Source organism: Melozone crissalis, unplaced genomic scaffold (assembly GCF_028551555.1).
Source record: "Melozone crissalis strain CALT ecotype California unplaced genomic scaffold, PUWL_Pcris_2 ptg000004l_1, whole genome shotgun sequence".
NCBI lineage: Eukaryota > Metazoa > Chordata > Aves > Passeriformes > Passerellidae > Melozone > Melozone crissalis.
In genome coordinates this window covers 6,633,464-6,647,361 of record NW_026535782.1, presented here as the reverse complement: position 1 = coordinate 6,647,361, position 13,898 = coordinate 6,633,464, and the positions used below count along the sequence as shown (strand labels likewise).

Here is a 13,898-nt window from a genome sequence, read left to right as displayed (position 1 = left end):
TGTAAGAGTGAACTGGACTTGATGCCTTGGGTCATGCCTTTCAATATGCCTAAATCAGACATATTATTTATGAAAAAGAATCAAGTATTTTATGCTATTGCATTAAAAAAACAGAGATAATTTAACATACCTGAACTATGAAAAGATTTGAAGAGTAGCATCAAAAGCAAGCTTCCCTCCTCCAGATTGCTGTCTAATAAAAAAATTACAACTGCATAGAAAACCAAGTACTTTATTTATAAAATCTGGAAATAGTCACATGTATATTCATAGAACAATCACAGTCAGAAAACTCGGCAATTTTTGGTATGAATTTCTGTGTAAATGTATAAAGAAAAAAATTATTTGATTACAAATAATTGTACTGTATAGTTTTGTGAAATTTCCCTTGCAGAACAAATGCAGCTGGTGTGTAATGTTATTATCTTGTTCTAATTTTCACTATTTCACCTCAATGTAATGATTCAAAGCCAAGTGGCTGTCATGCTTTGATAAGCAACATGCCAGCAGGCAGAAAGGACTGCAGGAGCCCCACTGAGAGAATCTGTCAGCTTTTCTTTGACCTAAAAAGTTCTGGTTTCGTAGATGATGGGGATTTAATCTTGTATACAATTATTCTGTGGTAGATAAAAACCCCTGAATTTAGTTAGATTAAACTTGAAGTCTTGTAATTAGATTCAGCTAAGTTTGTACATAAACTATCTCTTCCTTTTTACTTCTTTCCCTCTTCATTTTCCTTCTTCCTTCTTTCCTAATTGTTTATCTATTCTGTGTTTCTTTTGCTCTAAGAAGTATGGAATGTTTCTAAGTTATTTATAACAGAGTTTTAGGCTGCAAAAGAAACATCAAATTTAAAAAAGGATAGTATGATGGGCTTTAAGCTTTTGTTATCTAAAGCAAAAACTTCTACAGTGGCTCCCTTTGTATTCTTTTGGTCTGAAATTACTGTCATTATCTATAAGCAGTCCTGATTTTAGGAGGTTTAATGTAAGAAAGGCCCTAGTTTTGTAATCATATTGCTGTGAGCAATTATCTGGTGAAAAATTAAATTACTGGGGCCTTACAATAATCAATCCTCTCTGTAGTAATGCATTGTAATAGAATTCCACATTTGTAGAATCCTGAATATTCTTTAGAGCGAAAAAAAGAGACATAAAAATATAAAGTATCATCCAAATAATAACGTTTTGCTGTGTTGAAAATACTTACACAATATACAAATATGACTAAAAAGTAAAAACCCAATGAAAACTTTTACCGTTTATCGACAATTGCAAAATACAAGTTTACACAGGACTAACATACTTTCATTTGCCCCAAACCATAATGGTCATTCAGATAATCTAGTACTGCTGAGGTACTTGATAAAACATTAAAAACTTTTTTTTCTTGTTTTGAAGTGATGCGCTCCATCATGTACATTAAGTGGTGGTGAAAACACGTAAAGGGAGTTCCGTGCTCAAGGGCGATGTCAACCCAGTCCTGGATGCACTGAAAAGGTGTCTCTTCATATCCTGCAAACATGGCTGGATTTGCCAAGAGTCCTCTAGCCACCATGATACCTTCAAATTGGAAATTAAAGCAGTAAGTTACATTCTAGTTTCAATTTTATGCTAAATCTTCCTGTGGAGTTTGTACAGCACCCCTTAGGACACCCACCCACCCAAAGCTTACAGACAGTAATGGGAGAACAACAGGGATGAGTATTACAGCTGTATCAGAGAAATCCATTGAACATTGGCAAACCTCAGAGGATCTACAACACCTACCCACACATTCCAGAAATTCTGAAACAAAACACAGGTCACAAGAAGCATTTCTTCCTTTCTTTTGAAACCGCAACTAATTAGTACTTTGTTCTTATTCGTTACACACATTTATTGATTTGTAACATAAAATTATGATGGGAAGACAAAAGAGGACCAATAGTTTTCTGTGCAACTCAGTCTATTCACTGTTCTTCCACTAAGAGCTCAATTCAATGGCACAATTAAGTACATTTTAGGACTCTTGGTCTGCAGTAAATCTTTCTGAACAAGTGTGTAGTGTACTTGCAACTCTACTCCAATACTATCAGACAAACCCATACAAGTTCTATTGTAATTTTTCTGTGATTAAGGGTTTCTAGTTTTCTGCACTATCTAGATATAATCTATCACATTCGGTCTTTTCTTAAAAAATAGGATGATCAAAACTGAAACATTTATTTTATTATTGTCCATGACAGAAAAAACTGAATGCTTAATATTTTTACTACGGAAGAAGGTCAGCTGGACTGTGAGAACATTTTTTTGTATTATGCATTTCCTTTCTGCTCAGCATGGCAGCTCAGTTCAATTTCTGTTGCAGCCATTAAACAGCAACAATGTCAGCAGAAACCTGCCACAGGTACTGTTCTCTTTCCTGTTTTTCTCTAGCTGGAAGACACAGAGTGTAGATACAGATTACCTTTTCAGAACATATACCAAATTTCCATACTGTCTTGAAATGACAGACAGTCGCAGGAATCTATTGTGACTTAATAACTGCAAAAAATCCCCAAATTCTATGACTGAAATGAAAGTGCAATGCCTCACTGTGTCCCTGAAGTTAACCATCTGGCTTAACAATATATTCCTTTTCCACTGTGTTCTTACTGTAGGAAATCTGCTCCCATGTGCAGGAAGTAGAGATTTCCAAGTGGAAGTTTACAGTTCTTTAGAATTATCAGCTCCATAAAGAGACAGAATGTCTGCAGGTCCCCCTGAACTCCACTACTGAGTACTGAGATAGCATAATTAATTACAGAGCTTTTGTAATTTGCCTCAGAAATAATTATTTGTGGCTTTGAATAGCAGTGCTCTAGTGTTCTGATGATCACCAGTGATTCTGCTTATGAGTTTTTTAAGGCATCTAAAATATCCTCTTTCATTTGTTTCCTCAAGGAGAGAAAGCACTCAAATCATGTCCTACTTACATTCAAAGTAAATACCTTGAAACCTGGTAAGTGTACTTAGAAAACAGAGTATGTTTAATCTTACCATCTGCTTCTGTCAAGTGATGAACATTTTCAGCATCTTTTAAAGATTTAATATCTCCATTAGCCACAATAGGTATAGACAGGCTTTGTTTAATTATTTTAATTGCATCGTAATGTACAGGTTGATGCCTTTCTTCTATACTTCTCCCATGTACTGTAATCCATGAAACTCCAGCTGCTTCAGCTTTCTGACACAGGTCAACTGTTCTTTTTAAGTCCTCATGGATCCTAAAATTGCAAGGAATGAAAGCAGTAGGTAGTAAATTTCCTGGCCTATATAAAAAGCACTTCTCCATAAGGAGGAATTACCACAGATTTCCATAAATAACAGTATAAAGCCAATATTACAGTTGGAAAACACTGTTTGATCTTTGGGATGTTTTTAAGATATATGAGTTTAGTGTATCGAAACTGTTATTTAATTTAACACTTCTCAACTATATCACATTTCTGTAATATGCATGGTAAATTTTATAGAGATTGAGCAAGAGTACCAAAAAAATCTAAAATCAATGCCATGATTTTGCATATTTTGTGGGAAAAAAATTATCTAATTTATAATAGTTCCCCTTTCCAGAAGGATTGGAAACTGAGTTGCAAATTAAATGACAAAAGGCCCATAGGATAGATGGTTAAGTAATGGATTGAGAATAGTCATAGAATCATAGAATGGTTCCGTGTGGAAGCAACCTTAACCATCATCCAGTACAATTCCCCTGCTATGGGGAGGTCCTGGATCTTCCACTAGACCAGGTTGCTCAGAGCTCATCCAACCTGGCCTTACAAACTTGCAGGGATGGGCATCCACAGCTTCTCTGGGCAACCTGCTCCAGGGCTTTAGCACCTCCAATGTAAAGAATTTCTTCCTAATTTCTTTTAATCTAATCATGCCCTCTTTTAGCCTGAAGCCATTCCCTTTTGTCCTGTCACATCATGCCTTTGTACAAAGTCTGTCTCCATCTTTCTAGTGGACTCCCTTTAGGTACTGGAAGGCTGCTCTAAGGTCTCCCTGCAGCCTTCTATACTCTTGGCTGCACACAAAACAATAAAAAGCAAGTCTAGAGAAGTTGAGAAGCTGATGTAGGGAAGCAGAATGTATTCTTTACAGCAGCTGTGGGACCAGTTCTCTGTTTTGTTACCCATCCCTTTATACCCAATTGCAGCTTTGGCTCTGCTCTCTAATAGCTCACAAAGCAAATCCTTGTGATGATACAGACTGTGTATTTGCTTTTCTTTTATAGAAGCCCTCATCTTTTAACTTGTACTTTCATATTGTTTGGATTGCAAGAGAACTCTAGCTCACAGTATATTATCTGGGTAAGCGGTCAAAGGCTGTGCTGGTTGTAAGTTTTCTATTATTTGCCGCACCCATTTGAGTCAAAAAATCTCAGCAGTCTTCACATGTAAGGAAATTGTAAGCAATACTATAATGTATAGTATTGCATTAATAGAATTATAAATATTATTACTACTACACTAAATTCTTTAAGAAAAAAAAAAGATTCTTCCACAAACAGCAGTTAAGTTAGACCTACCTTATTTTAATAGACACTGAAAATTTAGGGTTGTCGATCTGCCTCCGTACGTGTCTCACCATATCTTTAACAAGCTCAGGTTTATTTATTAGGCAAGCACCATAACCTTCTGACATTGCCCATCTTTAAAAGAAAAAGAACACTCATATTTTACATCTGAAGAAATGCAGATCAATATCAATTCCATACATCAGTTTCTTTCCTTATGGCCTTCAGAATGTGAGGTTAAGTGAACAGAGATAGTACTGGCAGCAGATCAATTATTTGTTTGCAGTTTGGTACAGCTTTCAGATCCTGGTTCAGACTCCATTGTGCCACCAGAACTTTGGACAAGTTACCAACTTCTTTAGGTTCAAAACAGATTCATAAGGAAAATAAATTAGATTTTAATCTACAGTGCATGCATAAAAGAAATAATTTGATGTTTCTCCTTCCCCCTGTCACAGATTTCTTTTAAATAGATGACAACTTCATGTTGAAAAGGCGGATTTTTTGAAGTGCAAGTGAGGACATTATTTTAGTGATATTCTGGTCTCACTATTTTGACTGGCAGGAATAACCTTTGCTTCCACATAACAGCAGCTGTTTTAAAAATAATTTTTCATATAGAGGCACATAAAGTACACCAACTTTTGTTATTTTGAAACTAATTTGGACAAGAAACAAATGATTCAAATGTAAGCATGCATTTTTGGCCTAAAAGGAACAGACAGTTCTACATACTTAACAGTAGTTAGCTTAAAAAAACCCCAATACTTTCATGCACAAGCCTCAGATCTCTCCAGAAGGGCTTTCTCAAATACTATAATTTTAGGTCAAGAAAACCTAATTAGAATAGAGAAATTAAATTTATTTGCACTGTAATATTATCTTTTACTTTCCTACATTTTTCAGGTCTTTATTTAGAAAAAGACTTCCTGACACTCATGTAATAGATGGTTCTCAATGGAACCAGTTAGGAACTACTACTCTATTTCACTGCCAAGACAAAATCTTTATCAATTTAGGTGAGAAGTACATCACTAATTCACTATACTTATAAATTTAATAAAAGATGGAAAAAATTATTTTCACTACTTTATCTGTATAATTTTATTTTAAAGGCTATCCTTCACTTGCAGCAAGTTTGAGACATCATGGACTTGCCTCATTATTCTGGAAATTGCTTCATCATGATTCAAACCACTCTGCAAATTATTAGTAGCAAGCTCTTTTTGGTAGTGCACATTTAACAGTTGCTGAGAAGGGATGGACACTTCAGAGCCAACACTCAGTATCTCAGAAATTAAAAAAGGCAAGTTGGCAAATACATACAGTTTTCCCAGTAGTCTCACCATGGTGACAGGCAGCTGGGAGCACTCAGAACAGTGCCTTACCACACAGACATTTCTGACAGGTTAAAAAGCTCTTACTCTCCTGAAATCTATTTTTAGGTTAAGATAGAAATTATGATGAAAAGGAAGACCAGCATTCTTTAGTCTCTTAATTATTTCCCCAGCTCGTTCAAACCTTTACCTCTGAGGACAGCCACAGTTTAGGTCTATTCCATCTGCAAAAGGACAGATGATACGGGCAGCATCACACAAAACCTGTGCTTCTTTAGCAGCAAACTGAACAATCAGTGGGTGATCACCTATGCCAATGAAAAGATATTTAGAGATTAAAAAATCCCCAGAAAATAAAAGTAACAGGTTCTAAATTTTGAATGCTATTTTTGTATATTGTACAGCTGTCTGACCATGGTCCTGGCAACCAAGTATAGGTGACCCTGCATGAGCAGGGTGGCTGGATAACATGACCTACAGAGGTCCTTCCAAGCTCATCTATTCTGTGATTCTGGAAGCCCTCAGTCACAAATAAACAAAGGCAGCTGGCCAGGGGTTACTTACTAAGTGAGTATGTCTATTAACAGAGGTGGAAATTCAGACAAATATAGGTGTACTACACAGTTGCTGGCTTAACATACACTTTCTGACTGACACTGGTCAGTTGCTGATCTTTCACAAAGACCATTTATGAAACTAAGCATTCTCTAATTTTCAGCAGCCTTCATGCTCCCCCTCTTAGCCTGCCCCTTCTTGTTGCATGCTGCCCCTTTGCTGTGCTGTCTGTCTTGCCAGGTCTGAAACTTGCTTACAGAACCAATCCTTCAGGAAAGAACTAAAACACCCACAAGCTTTGCCCTTCCTCATCCCAGCCCATCATTTTCCTTTTCTGTGCCAACAGGGCTGTTTTCTGTCCACAACGTGACACGCAGAATTGGAATGAGCACACGTGTGCAGGAGCAGCTCCAGCAGCTTTGTCTCTAGTGAGAAACCAAAGTGCCAGTGCCCCTCAGCTTGGGTCTGCTGAACTACTTGTGATTTACTAAGCCCCTGCAGAGAGCCAGATGGTCATTTGAGTTGGAACATGAGTTCCTCTTTTACAGCTACTGCATTACATTAAAGGCATCTCAAATATCTCAAGCAGTCTCAGCACTCACTTTCCATGTAAACAATTGCTGTAGTTAAGAAGCAGCAGCGCGGTATCAGAGCACTGATGGAAAGAGATGATCCAACAAATGCACAAAACAAGTGCACTTCTTGTACTGAAGAGACCACAAGTGCTTTCTGAACATTTTTCTGTTTTAGAGGAAAGTAAGTAGTTATTGAAATGGTGGAGATTAAGTAAGAAAGGCCACCACCCTCTCAATCAAGCTGAGGCACTTCTAAGTTACCTAAAAATCCAGCAAGCAAAAAAAAATTGCACGTGTATTTTTAAAAGTGTCCTTTTAATAGTGCTCTAGCTGAAGAGATTTACATTGTTATACCTAATGTTTTAGAATAAGCCCACATGCCTAGTTTCTCTTTGTTGAGCATTAAGTAATATAAATACTGAGTCTAGCCACATAAATTTTTTTAGCAGCAGCCACAAAGAACACCTACCTCTGAGAAATACAAAACAAAGAAACAGGAATACAGAAGAAAATGCAAAACATAAATTGCAAACCTACCCCACTAATTAGAAGACAAAACCCCAAAAGCCAGCAAGTTAAACATAAAACCACACAAAATAGAAATGCCAATAATGTAAATACTATAATCTGGTCAAAGCATGAAGCAGAGTGTTTCATAGGCCTGTAAAATTAAGGACAGCATAAAACAACTGAGCAGGAAAAGGATGTTGTTTACAACACTGAGACATTTCATCTCCTCTTTCCCTATCCCAGCACTCCCCAGAATACACTCCATATCTGACCTGTAGAACTTCAATGCCACCATACTTTGTGTGGATCAGAAGTGTAAGTAAATTCAAGGGGGGCAAACTAGTAACTGTGGTGCTTTGAACCATACATATTTGAGTCAGTTATGTTCTTACTCATTTATTTTTACATACAATGAGTTATTGATGGATTTTTTGTAGTTGCATTCCACTCATAAGAGAGTCTACCTGTGCTTTCCAATGTGAATTTTCTCTGTAATTGCTCTGTTCTATTTCAATAATGCACCATAATAGTGGGTGCATTACTACCATAACACATAGCCAATGCTAAAACAGTGAAATACACTTCCCTATTACATATACACTTACAAAAACACAAATTCTGTGGCCTGAATAGACTAAATCATCCCAATTTATAGACCCTACACTGATCTTACTTGCATGTTAGTGGTGCTTTTCATTCCTCCAGCTGCAGCCTATGCTCATGCATTCCTTGTCACACTGTTCTGCTGCAGCCACTTCACACCAACAGATCTCTGTCGTTCTCGTCACCTCTTCCCACATACTTCAGATCTCTTTATAGCCATGACACTGTATAGGTATCATACTTCTTCTTTTTATAGGTGTTCTGGTTATGTTTCTGTACCATGCCTGAAGCCTTGCTTCTCCCCCTCAACCCCAGCCATGCTTAAACCTCCGGTCTCTTTTGTGCTTTCTTATGCTCATTTCCTCAGTCATCCACGAACAGCCCCTTCCACCCTCCAGTCTGGCTAATATGAAACCCTTCTCCTTTTGTCAGTCCTTGACTCCACTGTATCAATGCCTGGTCTATTGCTTTTTTCACCTTTAGTAACACTCTTATTTTTGCTACAGACTAGAAAATTTTCCTGGATGAGTTGAGTGTTTGTCTCTGAAACACACATGAAACAATTGCCAGAAAAAGAATCTTACTGTCATCTTGGTACCTGGTCTAGCTGTGATGGAGTTACTTGTCAAATTTATTTGAAGTTCATTTATAGTAGCCTGTGTAGTGCTGCATTTTGGATTTTGTGATAAAACCAATGTTGATAATTCACAGCTGTTTTGGCTGTTGTTGCAAAGTACGTGCACAGTGTCAAAACTTCCTGGTTTTCTCACTTTGCTTTCCCCTACCCCCAACAAACAGACTGGGGTGGGCAAGAAGTTTGCAGCAAAGCTATGACATCTGACTCAAACAGAAACAAGGAGTATTCCATACTGTATAACATCAAGCTCAGCAAGGAAACTGGAATGATAGGGAAAGAAAAAAGTGGGTTGGGACAAGGAATTTTTGTTCCAGTGGTCCAGACCAGGCATTGGTCTGCTAGTAGGAAGTGATTGACTTTGCATAACTTGTTTCTTTCCCTTTTTCTTCCCTTTACAAGTTAAGCTGCCTTTATTTTGACAAATGAATTTTTCTTTCATTTGCTTTTCCTATTCTCCCCCGTGTGCTGGGAGAATGAAGGAAGAATGAGTGAGTAGCTATGTGTGGTCAACCCTCACAGATATAAATCACTTTGAAGCCCTTGATTTCATGTGGAGACAAGGTTTTCCACTATTTCATTTCACCCACTATCACTGGACTGTGCTTACTCTCACTAGATCATTTCTGTGTTTTTATAATCAGACAGTATACCAAAATTGTTAACTGATGTCAAGTTTTGTAACTCACTTCATTCACCTGGTCAATTTCGCTTATGACCACATAAAACATTCTGACAAGACAATGGTTTATTAAAAACAATACCTTTGTTTGTTGTGAATTCGCTGTCTCTGGCTTTTGCAGATCTCACAAAATCAGCTGCTACTATCATTGGTGTGTAACACAAATCACAACTGTACTTCCTAACCAAAGTTCTGAAAGCCAACCTGCAGACATATGAAGATTAAGAGGTAAATAGTTAAGGCATTTTTCTGATTACCTACCCTAAAATGCTGTTCTAATATGCAGTATTGTGGGGATGTTCAAGTATTTTATGTGTAGATCTGTAATGAAAATATGTAAAATAAAACACGTCCCACATCTACCTCTGTCTTAAATAAAGGAGAAGAAGGTAATCACCCATTTTTAGTCATTATAAATTTGAGAAACAAGTTTCTAAACAGAGAAAATTACAGAGCTGACATGACAGTTACTTACTTTGAATAGCGGACCATAGGGGCACATATTTTTACAACTTGCCCAGAATGAAACAAATCCATGCGATCTCTTAGTTGGCATTCTTTAGTTTCTCTGATGTCATCAATCATGTATAACTAACAGTCCTTGCAGCATCTGGAAAAAACAAACAGCGTCTGAAACATTCGTCATTCAGCCACTTCTCACAAGCCGTGCTACAGAGCAGCACAATTTACACAGCACTGCCGTTCTAGTGAAGCGGCCGCCCAGAAGCTGCTCCCCGCAGGGTGCCGGGGACAGCTCTCCCGGCACGGCTCCCCCCGGCACGGCCTCACCCTGCACAGCCCCTCCCGGCACGGCTCCCCCCGGCACGGCCTCACCCTGCACAGCCCCTCCCGGCACGGCTCCCCCCGGCACGGCCCCTCCCGGCACGGCTCCCCCCGGCACAGCTCCCCCCGGCACGGCTCCCCCCGGCACGGCTCCCCCCGGCACGGCCCCTCCCGGCACGGCCCCTCCCGGCACGGCTCCCCCCGGCACGGCCCCTCCCGGCACGGCTCCCCCCGGCACAGCCTCACCCTGCACGGCCCCTCACGGCATGGCCCATCCCGGCATGGCCCATCCCGGCATGGCCCATCCTGGCATGGCCCATTAGGGCACGGCTCCCCCCTGCACCACGGCCCCTCATGGCACGGCTCCCCCAGCACAGCCCATTCGGGCACGGCTCCCCCCGGCCGGGCCCGGGCCGCGCTCGCTCCCGCGGGCCCCGCTCACCACGTGCCCGTGCCGGTGCCGCCGCCGCCCGCTCCGTCGCGCTCCTTCGCCATCATCGCCGTGCGCCGCGTCCGGGAGTGACGCGCGGGCTCCGGCACCGCCAGCATGGAGGAGGCGGGGGCCGCCCCCGCCCCGGCGCTCGCCGAGCTGCGGGCGGATGGTGAGGCGCGGCCGCGGACTCGGGGGGCAGCGCCGGGCACAGCCCCCGCCGGCACGACCGCCCCGGGGGCCCTCCGCGGCAGCCCCCGGCCGGAGGGTCCCCTGTGAGGGCGGCGGTGGGCCGGGCGGGCGGGCGAGTCCCGGGAGTTCGGGCGGGGGAGCGAATGCCCCGGTGCGGGGAGGGACTGCCATGGGTGCGCGGAGTGTGCGCTGGGGCTCGCTTGCCCCCAAAGAGGAAGAAATTGCATTGGAACATGAGGCGAAGGTGCTCGGTTGAGAGTAGCTGTCTGCGAACTCAGGTCTTGGTTGATCCAGAGTCATAATTGCAGTGTTATTTCATAATTGTTTTATAAACTCACACTGTTGTCGAAATCCGCTATGATTTCATGAAGTTTTGTCTCATGCTACTTGTCAATGATTTGCAGCTGACTCGTGTGTTTGGCTATGGGTACAGGCTCAACAGCTTCACTCTGGTTACACTGCAAAGTTTGAGAAAATAAGATATTGATACTTTTTAGTGTATTCTGCTCAAGATAAGGGTGTGGGGAATAAAGAAACATGTGACTTTATCACTATTTGCAAAAAAAAAAAATCCCCAAAACAAACACGAACCTCAGTTACCCGTTCCAGACTTGTTTCTTATGATTGTGCCCTCTTCCGACGTTTGTACTGTGTTACCTAGAGAACGTTTACTATTGTGTTGAAGAAATTGATAGAGATCTGTACTCTGCAGGGCTATAAGTATTATTTCATTCTTCCAAACCATGAAAATAAATCCCTAAAATCCTAAATCCTTTTTCAGAATGCTATGCTGACTTCTTCAGAGAAGACTTTGATGTGAAAGCTTACACTTCCCAGTCCATCCATCAGGCTGTGATAGCTGAGCAGTTGGCTAAACTTGCTCAAGGTATTAGTCAGTTGGATAAAGAGCTGCATTTACAAGTAAGTTTAAAATGTACCTGTTATTCTGGGGTGATTGATATAAACTAGTCAAAAACTTAGTATTCTTATAAGCTTGTAATTTGTGGTATTGCCCAGTTCCTCTGCAAGCAGTTACTAAAGGTACAGCTTGCAGCTAAACTAGTAGTGAGTTTGACAACTCAGTTAAGCCTACAGTCAGTACTCCTAGCAGGTAGCCATGTATTTTTTCAGGTTTTGTAGTCTTATCACTGTATGCTGTTTTACTCTTCCTGGTAAGAAGGAAGACTTTTCCAAATGATTGTGTCAGCTCAGGGCTTATGCTACTCTTCAGCACATGATGTAAAGGTGCAAGCTCTCCCTATCTTCTCACAATGCCATGCTGAACATGGCCTCAAGTGTTGATGAGCATGTTCAGCATGGCATTGTGAGAAGATAGGGAGAGCTTGCACCTTTAGCTAGGCAGATATAACCTATGTTAACATACCTCTACACCTTCAGAAAGGCTTTTGAGTTAAGATAGAAGACTTTTTCTTTGCAGAAATCATAAATCCACAGTAGACATTGTAAGGAGAACACTTGCTAAGTTTGTCTGTAGTTTCAGCACTTGCTTCTTCCCTCCCCCTGCCCCAGTTAGTAAATTCTTTGGGAACTAGTTTATATATGTCGTAAATAGAAAAAAAAAGAATATACATTATTATGGTGTGATTAGTAAGTTCACATTTACAATTATTAAGTATCAAGATGTGTTGAAATGTGCTCTGCTGTCTCTAATTAAGATCTCAGCTCTGCTGCACATCTTAATTAATTTCTGGCCCTCTTCTCATTCTGAGCTTGCTGCTTTTGTGAGTTAAAACACCTTGTGTTCTTACAACCCTTTCTCCTGTGAGATGTACCTGCTTTTTCCTGTATCTGGCTGATATAGGGGTGCTGATACTTAAATGCCTAATATAGGAATGATTGTGATATATTTAATACTTCTTTTAGGCTCATGACCCCATTTTTCTCTATTGATTTCTATTTTGGTTTTTTTTAAGGTTGTTGCAAGACATGAAGATCTGTTGGCCCAAGCAACGGGAATTGAATCCCTGGAAGGTGAATCTTGTTATATTATGCTGGCTGTCCTTACAGTGGAGGAAGCACTTTTAGGATCTGTTCAGGGAACTCATTCACTGCCAACTTTGGTCCCTAATTTTAAAGCCCCAGGTCTGATTTCTGAGGAGTAACGTTTGGCAGCTTTTTTATTTTAGTTTTTTTTCCTTACGTCAGTAGATGGAGCTCCAAGGAGAAGATTTGGCTGATACTTCTCTGGGGCAGCTTCTTCATGGGAAAATGTATTTTGATAATGTTCTGAGCAACTTTAACAATAAAGCCTTCTTTTACCTTTTAATATATTTTTCTAAATAAGCCTAGTTTGTTGCAACATTGGTAGGTGTCTGTTGCCATAAGCACCAATTTTCTGTTGCACATGCACGTGTTGCATAGTTTGCACATCTTAACCAAAGAGGCTATAACACATCATCTAAACCATATTGAGATACTTTTTACTAGGGAAGAGCTCCTAAGTTAAATACATACCTTTGTTTTATTCTACTCTTTGAGATGTGGATTTTAACATAAACTGCTAATTTTCAAAGGCTTGCTTAGGAACCATTGACTGTATAGAAGATGGTTGCAGTATACTGTTCTCGTGCCAGGAGCTCATTAAACCTACCATTCTGCTCCTTGTCACTTTGCTGAGAGCGTCATATAGTTTGGTATTATGGTGTGGTTTTTGGTGCAGACAGTATCCTTAGTGTTTGGAGTTGCTTGGGTTCACTGTTTTGTGTCAGTAATTGCATATAGTTGTAAAATTAAAGAAATGGCTGTTTAATCTAGTAACAGTAGCTCCTGAATAACTTTTTAAACAGTTGGAGAATCAAGTATAAAAAACTGAAATATGTGTCATTGTCCAAATAAGAAGTAGACAGGAATGTGTGGTGAATCTTGTGACTGATAAATACTTCCCTGTAACAATCTTCAGCAATTTGTGCTCAGTGGAGTTCTGTTTTCTGAAATGATGGTTGTTTCTGAAGGCATTTCTTCCTAAAATTGCTCTGAGGAAAGAATGATGTACTTCAAAACAACTATCAGTTAGGAAACATTTCTGTCAGACAGG

General features: G+C 40.1%; 3 protein-coding genes across 3 annotated transcripts in view; 1 reads left to right on the top strand and 2 right to left on the bottom strand.

The window, feature by feature from the left end:
* Nucleotides 1–237: 237 nt before the first annotated feature.
* DUS4L (dihydrouridine synthase 4 like) lies at nt 238–10,486 on the bottom strand. The gene is made up of 7 exons (XM_054276032.1): nt 10,468–10,486; nt 9,914–10,048; nt 9,521–9,642; nt 6,070–6,187; nt 4,555–4,677; nt 3,021–3,247; nt 238–1,562 (listed from the first exon to the last, which is right to left on the bottom strand). Exons 2-7 carry the CDS (start codon nt 10,021–10,023, stop codon nt 1,297–1,299), a joined length of 966 nt encoding a protein of 321 aa, XP_054132007.1. The 5' UTR covers nt 10,024–10,048; nt 10,468–10,486; the 3' UTR covers nt 238–1,296.
* Nucleotides 10,108–10,770, bottom strand: LOC128935712 (keratin-associated protein 4-11-like). The gene is made up of 2 exons (XM_054274220.1): nt 10,664–10,770; nt 10,108–10,558 (listed from the first exon to the last, which is right to left on the bottom strand). Exons 1-2 carry the CDS (start codon nt 10,768–10,770, stop codon nt 10,108–10,110), a joined length of 558 nt encoding a protein of 185 aa, XP_054130195.1.
* The window catches only part of COG5 (component of oligomeric golgi complex 5), a 180,071-nt gene continuing 176,907 nt past the window's right edge, over nt 10,735–13,898 (top strand). Inside the window, exons 1-3 of the mRNA XM_054275964.1 lie at nt 10,735–10,823; nt 11,625–11,764; nt 12,778–12,835. Of these exons, the coding sequence (XP_054131939.1) occupies nt 10,769–10,823; nt 11,625–11,764; nt 12,778–12,835 (253 nt within the window). The 5' untranslated portion in view covers nt 10,735–10,768. The remainder of the gene's footprint in view (nt 10,824–11,624; nt 11,765–12,777; nt 12,836–13,898) is intronic.

Excerpts from the sequence above, each read along its gene's own strand:
- DUS4L (XM_054276032.1), bottom strand. The coding sequence starts at position 10,023 with ATGATTGATGACATCAGAGAAACTAAAGAATGCCAACTAAGAGATCGC. Across the intron at positions 4,678-6,069 it reads AACTGTGGCTGTCCTCAGAG|ATGGGCAATGTCAGAAGGTT; the intron begins GTAAAGGTTTGA and ends TTTCTTTTAAAG. Across the intron at positions 1,563-3,020 it reads TCACTTGACAGAAGCAGATG|GTATCATGGTGGCTAGAGGA; the intron begins GTAAGATTAAAC and ends TCCAATTTGAAG.
- LOC128935712 (XM_054274220.1), bottom strand. The coding sequence starts at position 10,770 with ATGCTGGCGGTGCCGGAGCCCGCGCGTCACTCCCGGACGCGGCGCACG. Across the intron at positions 10,559-10,663 it reads GGCACCGGCACGGGCACGTG|GGGGGAGCCGTGCCCTAATG; the intron begins GTGAGCGGGGCC and ends GCCGTGGTGCAG.